General features: G+C 43.8%; 1 protein-coding gene across 2 annotated transcripts in view; it reads right to left on the bottom strand.

Annotated features, from left to right (window-relative positions):
• Nucleotides 1-288: 288 nt before the first annotated feature.
• The window catches only part of LOC139266879 (desmin), a 45,568-nt gene continuing 34,367 nt past the window's right edge, over nt 289-11,489 (bottom strand). The window contains exons 10-11 of one of the 2 annotated variants that reach the window (XM_070884488.1): nt 5,095-5,238; nt 289-499 (exon numbers count right to left, since the gene is read on the bottom strand). In XM_070884488.1, coding sequence (XP_070740589.1) covers nt 406-499; nt 5,095-5,238 — 238 coding nt within the window. In that variant the 3' untranslated portion in view covers nt 289-405. The remainder of the gene's footprint in view (nt 500-5,094; nt 5,239-11,489) is intronic. The other variant, XM_070884489.1, reaches the window with a different exon arrangement.

The raw sequence follows: 11,489 nt of genomic DNA, 5'->3' as shown, positions 1-11,489 counted from the left end.
GAGGTTGTCCTGTGCAAGCTTCTAAGGAGGTGGTGCTAAGCTTGGAAAATATTGGGTGTAACATGGCCACCAAGTTGCCACATATACTAAAGGTTATGGGGGAAACATTTCTTGACTTTTGAATGTTCATATAAAGTTTCATAATAATTATCATAAAATATAACAGAATTTGGTTTAAGTAAATGCAGTGCTTGATACAGCAGACATGATGACTCCCACACACAATGATTTAATGCCTGTAATTTTATTTCTTTAAAGAAGCAGCATCACAGAGTCTGACCACAGCATTCTAGGCAATTACATTTTTTAAATGGCACATTTGTTAAAGAACTCAAAGCATTATAACTTAAATGTTTGCAGCATTTTAAAAAATATGTTTGACCATCAACATTGTTTCCAAGATTCTTATTCTTCATCGCTATAATCTGCAGCCCCAGAGATTGTAATGGTTCTCTCTTGAGTATCTTCTTGCAACATGTCTTCATCTGTTTTAACTGTTCTAAGATTAAAAGAAAAGGTTACAGCATTTGCAGTTTCACAGTGAAGTGGATAGAAAATCAGGCGGACTCCCTTATGGGTGTGCCATCTCTATGTGTTGTGATCCAATAAACTCAGGTGCAAGAACTGAAAAATCTGTTCCCATAGTTTCCAAGTGGAAATAAGGGCTGTGAAGAAACATTGTGTGTATACTTTTTATAATGCATCGATGTCCAGCTGAAGGCAGCATCTTTTAAATCATTGAGCTACTTCACAATATCAGGACAAAATGGAGCTGATTTTCCTCAGCTTAATGCCGCATGTCCACCCACTTTCTGGACATTAGGTAGAGGAAAAATGGGCAAAGGCACATAACGCCAGGCCCTATAAGTAAAACAACAATGACCTGTTTGGGCTTTCTCTGGCCCCGATCCGCTTCCCTGCAATCTTCACTTGGCTGTTGCCTCCCGCTCAGACCGTCCAATTAAAGTTACAGTCAGGTCCTGATGATGTGATCGGGACCTGATATGCATATTTAAAAATAGAACCTGCCAACTTTGGACAGGTGTCCTTATTGCCTGCTCAGTAGAGCAGGTTAACAGACATCTCCTGATATTTCCAGGGAAGATATGTAACCACAATGATTTTAACTGCCTACCCACCTGCTTTCCACTGGGTGGGTAGAGTTAAAATTGTCCCCACTAGAAAGAAATTGCAACTATCAAATATGAACAAACCCATATATTTTCTTTCCTGCAATAGTTTTAATAATTTTTAAAGCAACAATATAAACAATGGGTTTATGTATTCATTTAAATGAACACAGAGGAATAAATTAACATAAATAGCACATGACAAACCTGTTCTCTCAGATCCAACCACAACATTGTTATTAAACCTGCTGACAAGGGTGGTGCTGTTGTTATTTGGCGAACTGAACTCTACCTTGTGGAAGCTGAATGCTAACTCTCTGACATCTCCTCCTACCTCCCCCTGGACCATGACCCCACTGCCAAACATCAAACTATTGTTTCCCAGACCATCACTGATCTTCTCTCCTCTGGAGATCTCCCCACCCCACAACTTCCAGCCTCATAGTTTCCTAATCACACATCGCCCCCTTCTACCTTTTTCCCAACATCCACAAACAGGACTGCCCTGATAGATGCCTCATTTCAGCCTGATTTTGCTCATGGAAGTTATTTCTTCGTATTTCAACTGTTTTTCTCCCCATGTCCAGTCTCTTCCCAACTGTCTTTTTACCATGGCCGTCCAATCCCTTTACACCTCCATCTCCCAGCAGGATGGCCTGAGGGTGCTCCACTTCTTCCTTGATCAGAGACCCAACCAGTCTCCATCTACCAACACCCTCCTCCGCCTGGCTGAACTTTTTCTCAAATTGAACAACTTCTCCTTTGACTGCACTCACTTCCTCCAAATAAAAGGTGTTGCTATGGGAACTACCTTTTCGTGGATATGTGGAACAATCTTTGTTCCAGTCCTACACAGGTCATCTCCTTGACCTCTATTCTGGTACATTGATGACTGTTTTGGTGCCACTTCCTACTCTCTCAGATACAACTACAACATTGTCATTAAATGTACTGACAAGGATGGCTCTGTTGTTGTTTGGCGAACTGACTTCTACCTTGCGGAAACTGAATGCCAACTCTCTGACACCTCCTCCTACCTCCCCCTGGACCATGACCCCACTGCTGAACATCAAGCCATCGTCTCCAAAACTCACTGACCTCATCTCCTTTGGAGAACTTACCTCCACGGTCACCAACCTCATAGTCCCCCAACCCTGCACAGCCCGCTTCTACCCCAACCCTGCACAGCCCGCTTCTACCCCAACCCTGCACAGCCCGCTTCTACCCCAACCCTGCACAGCCCACTTCTACCTCCTTCATAAGAACTGGATTCTTCCTAACTCGACTCTATTTTTCTCCCCTTGTCTAATCTCTTCCCACCTACATCCACGACTTTTCCAACACCGTCCACCACTGTAACAGTTTCCTGGCCCCAACCGTCTCCTTTTCACCATTGGCATCTAATCCCTCTACACCTCCATCCAACATCTAATCCCTCTACACCTCCATCCAACATCTAATCCCTCTACACTTCCATCCCCCACCAGGATGGCCTGCGGGCGCTCCGCTTCTTCCTTGAACAGAGGCCCAAGCAGTCCCCCATCCACCAGCACTCTCCTCCGCCTGGCTGGACTTTTCTCACATTGAACAACTTCTTCTTTGATTCCACTGACTTCCTCCAAATAACAGGTGCTGCTATGGGAAACCGCATGGGTGCTCGCAATGCCTGCCTTTTCGTGGGATATGTGGAACATTCTTTGTTCCAGTCCTACTCAGGACCCCTCCATCACCTCTTTTTTCGGTACACTGATGACTGTATGGGTGTTGTTTCCTGCTCTCGCCCTGAACTGGAAAATGTAATTCACTTTGCTTCCAATTTCCACATGATCCATCTCCGATTATTCCCTTCCCTTTCTTGACTTCTCTGTCTCCATTGCTGGGGATAGGCTATTGACAAACCTCCACTATAAGTCTATTGTCTCCCATAGCTACCTGGACTATACTTCCTCCCACCCCGCTTCCTGTAAGGAATCTATTCCATTCTCCCAATTTCTCCATCTCCAGCGCATCTGTTCTGACAACACCACCTTCCATATTAGTGCTTCCGATACGTCTTCCTTTTTCCTCAACCAAGGATTCTCTCCACCATGGTTGAAAGGGCCCTTGACCGTGTCTGTTCCATTTCCCACATTTCTGCTCTCACCCCTTCCCCTCCCTCCCAAAATCACGACAGGGTTCCTCTTGTTCTCACCTTTCAGCCCACCAGCCTCCACATTCAACGGATCATCCTCTGCCATTTCTGCCACCTCCAGCATGATCCTACCACCAAACACATCTTCCTCTTCCCTCCCCTTTCAGCATTCCAAAGGGATCACTCCCTCCACAATACCCTGGTCCACTCCTCAATCACCTCCAGCACCCGCTCCCCTTCCCACTGTGCAAGCGCAGGAGATGTAACACCTGTCCTTTTGCCACCTCCCTTCCCACTCCTTCCAGGTGAAACAGCGATTTACTTGTACTTCTTGTAATTTACTATACTGTATTCGCTGCTTACGATGTTGTCTCCTCTACATTGGGGAGACCAAATGCAGATTGGGTGACCGCTTTGCTGAACACCTCCGTTCAGTCCGCAATTTGCACCCTGAGCTTCCGGTCACCTGTCACTTTAATTCTCTCCACTCCCACTCTGACCTCTCTGTTCTCGGCTTCCTACACTGTTCTAATGAAACTCAAAAGCTCAAGGAATGGCATCTCATCTTTCGATTGGGCACTTTACAGCCTTCTGGACTCAACACTGAGTTTATCAATTTCAGCTCATAACCACTTCTCCCATTTTTTCAGAGTAATGATTCTGCTATTGCCATTTGCACCTCCACTAGACCCATCTTTTGTTCCTTTACTTATCCCATTACCACCTCCTTTTGCCTTGTGTCATCATTCCTTTTGTCATTTAAAATCTCCTGTTTTCCATCCTATCACATACCTTCCCTTTTGCTCTTTCCTTCTCTCCCAGTTTTCCCTGCCCCTGCACTTGCATAAAATCTGTTACATCTCTAACTTTTTCCAGTCTGACGTAGGTTCATTGACCTGAAACATTAACCCTGTTACTCTCGCCACAGATGCTGCCTGACCTGCTGAGTATTTCCAGCATTTTCTGTTTGTACGACAATCCTGTGGATGTTTATTAACTTCTGAATTTTCAGAATATGCTAACTCATTGGCTTATGGGATGGAGTGATAGATTGATAAATGGTTGGAGCACAGTGACCATTGAACTAAGCACGGAACAGTATCCTGGTCTGGGTTACAGTCCAAGCATGACATGGGTCCAGTGAATTTTGGAACATTTCAGGGGTAATTTTATGAGGGTGTGCTGCCAGTGCAGGGTCTTGCCCATCAGAAAATGGATAGAAAATCATGGAGAGCATGTGCCTGAATTCCTAATACATGACTCCAGCAGTGAGCCTCTGCACCAGCAGCACAAATTCATTAAAGTACCTCCTTAGTGTTTGAAATGGGAGCTAGTCAATAAAGTAAAAACATTTTATGTGGAAACTCAAATATTTGTTTGCCACATTAAGCAGCACGTAAGAATCAACGGTTATTGTGCAGTGTATTGCATATTTATTCATTGAGATTTAAACTATGATTGAAATTACCATTATAAAATAAATATAAACATCTGAGGACATCTCAATTAAAATGGAATAGTATGCATCATTTTAAGTATTATTTATTAACAGCTTTTCCTGTATTTTTCTCCTCCATCAAAAGGGGGAAAATGAAAGAAAGCACATGCATCTGATACCAAAATTTCTCAAGAAACATATTTACAATTAAAGCTAAAATTCTGTGTTACCCATATGTAAAATTAAAATATGTTTATTATTTTCTTCAACTATCTTACCATTTATTGCGCAATCAATAAATGAGAAATATTGTGTTGCTGCTGATCACAGGTATATTGCAATACCTAAAGGGACTTCCAATATATAATTTGCTCTTCAGGAGTGATTACTTTTACCTGATAAGTACAGTTTTCCTTTTGGTCATCTCCACAGCCTGTTTCTTGGAAATGCTCTCAATGTCGCTGAGGTTCCCTTGCCCCATCATGCAGAACCCACCCATCACTGTTGACAGGCGAGAATCCTCTCCTTCAATCAACTTCCTGTGAGATTGGTAAATAAAAAAAACTTTTCTTGAACAGGAAGGAATTCAGTCTTCTAACAAACAACCCTGAAACCATGTACTGGAGTTGAGTAGAATAATTGAACAAGGGAAAAACTTGCTTTTATTTTTTCAAAATAGTTAGCAGCAGAAAATAATGGCTCTATTAGAGAAAGAACTTACATTTATTTAGCGCCTTTCATCTCCTCAGGACATCCCAAAGCAATTTAAAGCTGTAAGAGAAATTTGGCATTAGGGGTACCAGCGGGACAAGGGTTAAAGTGCTGGTTCCTGCACTGGCCCATAAGGAGGTAAAGACCTTTTTTCTCACGCCTTGTACATTCCAGCACCAAGGCTTCAGAAGGTACTGTTATGGGTTGGGATACCAGATAGTATTCCAACATGGAATGTCAATAGGAGAGAACCTAAACAGACCGCTGATAAGGACGTGAGAAGAGACCCGAGATAGACTTCATGGCACCAAAGGAAATGTATAACAAATTCCATCCTAGAGATACCATTCTGGGAACGGTCTAAGATGGTCACGGGATCATGACCTGTCAATCAGAGCTCATGACCTGTCAATCCGGAGTAGTACTGATAAGGTAGTCCAATTAGAGAAGTAGCACTGATAAGGTAGTTCAATTAGAAATCTAGGGAGGTCTTGTCCGGGAACAGAGGGGTTTTTGAAATGTATAAAAGTTGTATGATTGTGCTGTTCGGGGAGCATCTCCACTCACAGGCGGCTGTGATGAGGGTTGTTCCCGGACGTTCGTAATAAAGATCGTTATACTTTGCCATCCGTCTCTGTCTGCTAACTTCAAGAATTGCTACGTGGGCTGGGGCGAGCGTCGACCCTCTATATCAGTGGGCCCGCTCGTGGGAAATTAAACCTTCCCATTTTCCCCTTACAAAGCCAATTAATTATTTTTTAAGTGTATTCATTATAGTCATGGAGACAAACACAGCAGCCAATTTTCACTCAGAAAAGGAGATAAATGACCAGTTATCCTGTTTATAGTTATGTTGCTTGAGGGATAAAGGTTGGCCAGGATACTGGGAGAAATGCCCTGCTCTTCTTCGATTATTGGGATCCTTGACGTCCACCTGAACAGGCAAACGGGATCTTGGTTTAATGTCTCATTCGAAGGATGGCACCTCAGCCAATGTAGCATTCTCTCAGCACCTCACTGAACTGTTAGCCTAAATTACATGCTCAAGTCCTGCAGTCAGCTTAATTCCACAACACTCTGCCTCAGAGGCAACAGTGCTACCAATGGGGCTAAGCTGAAAATTTAAACCATAGAGAATGTGTAAATAACAAAGCATAAAATATAATCTCAATATAAATAAAATATAATGGTACATCATCATGTCTAAAATTCCCCTTTATAGAATCTTTAAATCCTGATTTTGGGTGCAAACAGGGAGTAAGGGATTCATGCAGATAATTTGAACCCGATTCCACTTTCCAGGCAAGCCGAAGCAGACATTTGGAGCTACAGTCAGAAGCAGCCAGGCGCTTCATTAACCTATTCAGAAGGGGTCAGGCAGGGAAGGGTGCCACTCTATTTTCTGGCATGCAGACATGTTGGTTACCAGGCAAAAAGGGAACTGCTGGGTTCACCTTTAGGCAGAGGAGCCTTTAAAAGACTTGGGGCTAGATTTTCCACTTTTTTTTCATGCTTAATGCCCACTTAATGTACATTTTACCGCTGAAATGACCTATAACGCCCATATATCGCCTATTTAGCCATAAAATGGAAATTGCCGGTCATTTTTCGGAAACTTATCAGCGAGCGTTACTTTCCCCTTGTGCGTAACGCCGGGAAAAAATAATATTGCCCGCAATCACTTTTTGGGCAGAATCATCAGAATGGACAAAATCAACGCCCGTAATATCACCCGGCATTAGTTTCCACACGGAATTAACACCAAGATTCAATAATACCGCCCGCCCACTTTTTTTTGTCGTAAAGATCATATTTGCCAAAACTAACGGCCATGAGATCGCCCAGCATCACTTTCACCACCTTGCACACATATCACCAACAATATCGCTCGCCCAAAAAACCGCCCGGAAAAAATGGAACTAACCGGAACTAATCACAGCGTTATGGACGCCATGTTCTACATCACATGACACATCCTTTAAAAGGCTGCTGTGCTTCAACCTCAGCGGAGTTCGGATGTACTCTGGAGGTCGTTGGAGTTGATGTGAACATCTGTACAAACATCTTGACCATACAGTGATTGATTGGAATTGATAGGTGTCTTCATCGGGACATTCATTGTTTGTGACCAATCGGTGGGAAATAGAGAGTTATTGCAATGGGGCTGTCCTTTCTCACCCTCTCTTGATGACCAATTACATGCTGCAGACTCGAGATGGCTGAAGATATGCTCCACAGCATTATGTGCCCAATGTAACACATGCCAGACTGATAAGGAGGATCAGACGTTACACCCCGCGCAAGTACAGGAACAAGCGGTCTTACCTCAACTTGCCCGACACCACCTGCCTTCAGAGACTCCGCTTCCACAAAGAGGTTATCATTGAGGTATGCCAGCTCATAAGGGGAGATCTGCAGCTTGCCAGCACCATCAGTGCTGCATTGTCCGTCGAGGTCAAAGTCACCACGGCACTGTCGTTCTCTGCGTCGGGTTCTTTTCAGGCCTCAGCTGGCGACATTTGCGTTCTATCTCAGCATACCACACATTGCTGCATTAGACAGGTCACTGAAGCCCTGTACGCATGCAGGAGGGACTTGATCAGCTTCCCTATGACCAGGGAGGCACAGAGTGATAGGGCTCTAGGATTCTCCAGAATTGCAAACTTCCCCAAGGTGCAGGGAGCAATAGACTGTACGCACATTGCGATGCGGGCACCTTTTCAGGATGCAGAGGTTTTCAGGAACGCAAGGGATTCCACTTCCTGAATGTCCAACCAGCAAATTATAATGGCAGTGAATGCTCAATTACCGGGCAGCATCGATGATGCTCACATCCTGCATGAGAGCACTGTATCTGACTTGTTTAACAATGAGCCACAAGGTCAATGCTGGATGCTTGATGACAAAGGATATGGCCTCACCACCTGGCTGATGACCCCCCTGCGTAACACCCACCGAAGCCGAGAGACAATACAATACAACGAGAGCCACAGAGCCACTTGCAATATCGTGGAGAAAACCATTGGAGTGCTTAAGCACAAAAGTATAAAATCTAGCCCCTTCTTATTTCAAAGGTAGGTATTTTAGGCCTGTTATGGCCCAGTCTCGTAAAAAAAAAAATCTGACATTTAGGCTTTTGTGAACCTTTGTGCCAGTTTTCATTAATTATTTATTTTTGTCTCACTTTCCCTTTACTGGTGCCAGTAGATTTGCTAATGGGGATGCTCCAAATTGATATATCTAGAGGAAAAGAAGGATCTGGGGAGCAGTACCAGGCAGATCAGACTGCCACAGAGGTGTTCCATGCCCTGCCACAGGCACTCACACCTCAGCATTGGTAGAGAAGGTGAATTACCTCACTTTGGCAGGTGTTATAGAAACATAGAAAATAGGTGCAGGAGTAGGCCATTCGGCCCTTCTAGCCTGCACCGCCATTCAATGAGTTCATGGCTGAACATTCAACTTCAGTACCCCATTCCTGCTTTCTCGCCATACCCCTTGATCCCCCTAGTAGTAAGGACCTCATCTAACTCCTTTTTGAATATATTCAGTGAATTGGCCTCAACAACTTTCTGTGGTAGAGAATTCCACAGGTTCACCACTCTCTGGGTGAAGAAGTTCCTCCGCATCTCGGTCCTAAATGGCTTACCCCTTATCCTTAGACTGTGACCTCTGGTTCTGGACTTCCCCAACATTGGGAACATTCTTCCTGCATCTAACCTGTCTAACCCCGTCAGAATTTTAAATGTTTCTATGAGGTCCCCTCTCATTCTTCTGAACTCCAGTGAATACAAGCCCAGTTGATCCAGTCTTCCTTGATAGGTCAGTCCCGCCATCCCGGGAATCAGTCTGGTGAACCTTCGCTGCACTCCCTCAATAGCAAGAATGTCCTTCCTCAGTGATGATGGAAATGCCTCATCCCAAAGGAGGCCGTGATAACACACCTCCATGGAAGCACTACGAGAAATGAATGACTTGCTAACTGTTTGCTGGGAGATTCTTCAACAGCAACCAAGTCACAGCGCTGTTTTATTGGTCACACTCACCACGTTGCCACCAACCAATTCTGCAGACCCAGGCAGACCTAACTGAGAATGATGTTCAAATCTCTTCTCAGGGTCTGGGACAGCAGGAAGGCAGATGCTGAGCTCTGCCATCGGCTCTAAGTGCACCTGTAGCTACCATCCAGCAGATGGCTGACCTCATGAAAGAACACTGACTTGCAGTCCTGCTGCAGTGCTGACATACAGGGATGGAGCTGTGGAGTTCCACAGATAGCAACCCTCCTTACAAGCACCACAGGCAGCTTAACCAACAGCATATATAATGGAGAGGTACTGGACCATCACATCATTTGTCTGCACCCAGGATTCCCTGTGCCTTTGTTTTTGTCTTACATTGTCTTAATCTCTGTCCCTTCACCATTGGCAAAGGCTGCTGATTGGTGCCTTTTAAGGCTCTCTAAATGCTTGCCCTATCCCACTGCCCCTTTAATTATCCCTATCCTTGTAAATTTCATTTGCACACCAGTTTCCTCTCTTACCACTAAGGCCTGATTTCACAGTTGGACATTTATGGCACAAAATGGTGCTGGCCAATATTTACCCCAAGTTGGGAAATTACAATACCTGATTTTTGTCTACTTCTATTAGTGAATGAAAAATCAGGCACTGTGGGTTTGTGATATCCCAGAAAATATTCTCTGCATGCCATTCTGTGCTAGAAGCACACAACCATGGAATTAGCCCTCTAGTTTAATTATTGCTCGACAAATGTATTAAGGGATATGGAGCCAAGCCAGGTGGATGGAGTTAAGATGCAGATCCACCATGATCTTATTGAATGTGGAACAGGCTCGAGGGGCTGAGTGGCCTACTCCTGCTCCTATGTTCCTTATGGCCTAGAAATTGCAGTTGGAGGCTTCCCGCGGGCAGATGCCTCCGACCTGAAAATGTTCTACGAAAGTACCTGGTGGTCCCAGAGGAGCATGAGATTCAGTTGGGGAGGCCTTCTTTTCCCATGCTGTGAAGTGCGCTCCCGTCCTCCAGGTTCCCACACAGAAGGTGTAGTCACATGTGACTGCACAACCAATCAAGTACAATATTCCACAGCTTTCTCATTAATAGCAATGAGAACTCCGGATCTACGCATTCTCATTGCTATTAATGAGAATAAAAACACAGTAAACACCATAATAAAAAAATAAAAAACACACCTCACATAATTAAAATGAATTGAAATTAATGCCTTATTATATATTTTTCTGATTTTTAAAAAAGTTTTTGTAATTAGGGCTAAAAATAAACTTACCTTAGTGGGCAGGGTTTTTAAACAACATGTGTTTTTTAAATTTAATTAAATTATATTTTTGTATGTTGTAAAATTCTTACACTTGTAAAAGTAGGCTATGCGCATGCTTTTCTCAAGCGCAAGAGTTTTGAGGACATTTACTGGGCAAGATATGGGTAAATCCGGCTCCAGCTTGACAGATCGGAAAAGCCGGTTTTCAGCGCATGCACATTGTGCGCTGAAAACTTTTGTTTTGTGATGCCTCCCCGGATCCGAAGACATCCCAGGCCAATATCTTCCTCAGACACATTTGAGTTTGCGCCTGGAGTTGTGAATAATCATTGAAGTTAGCTTAGGCTGGAGTAGTATTTGAACTCAAAATTCAGGTTGAATTAGGACCAGTTTTAAACTGTTTAGAACACTTCAGACTTGTAGATGAAAATCGCCCCCTCCCATAGAATTTATTGCACAGAAGGAGACCATTGAGGCCAATGCACCTGCGTTGGTACAAGCGCTTGACCTGGGGCTGTCTCAATTCTCTGCCCTTTACCTGTATCCTTTTATTTTCTTATCTCTCAAACACTTATACAATGCCCTTTTAAATTATGTTACAGTTTGTGTCTTAATAAACACGTGTGGTAATAACCCATGTTCTATTAAACTTCTGTGTGAAAGACAATCCAGAGTCTATGGGATAAATTTACCCAGGAGTTCTGCCGCTCATCCTCCATAACTTCAGCGGAAGAGCCATGGAAATCAGGTCTGCTTTTGCGCTTAATTAATTGTTGTT

This window comes from Pristiophorus japonicus, chromosome 7, assembly GCF_044704955.1.
Source record: "Pristiophorus japonicus isolate sPriJap1 chromosome 7, sPriJap1.hap1, whole genome shotgun sequence".
NCBI classification, from domain to species: domain Eukaryota; kingdom Metazoa; phylum Chordata; class Chondrichthyes; family Pristiophoridae; genus Pristiophorus; species Pristiophorus japonicus.
The sequence above is the reverse complement of the archived record's forward strand: the minus strand, read 5'-3'. Positions and strand labels throughout refer to the sequence as shown.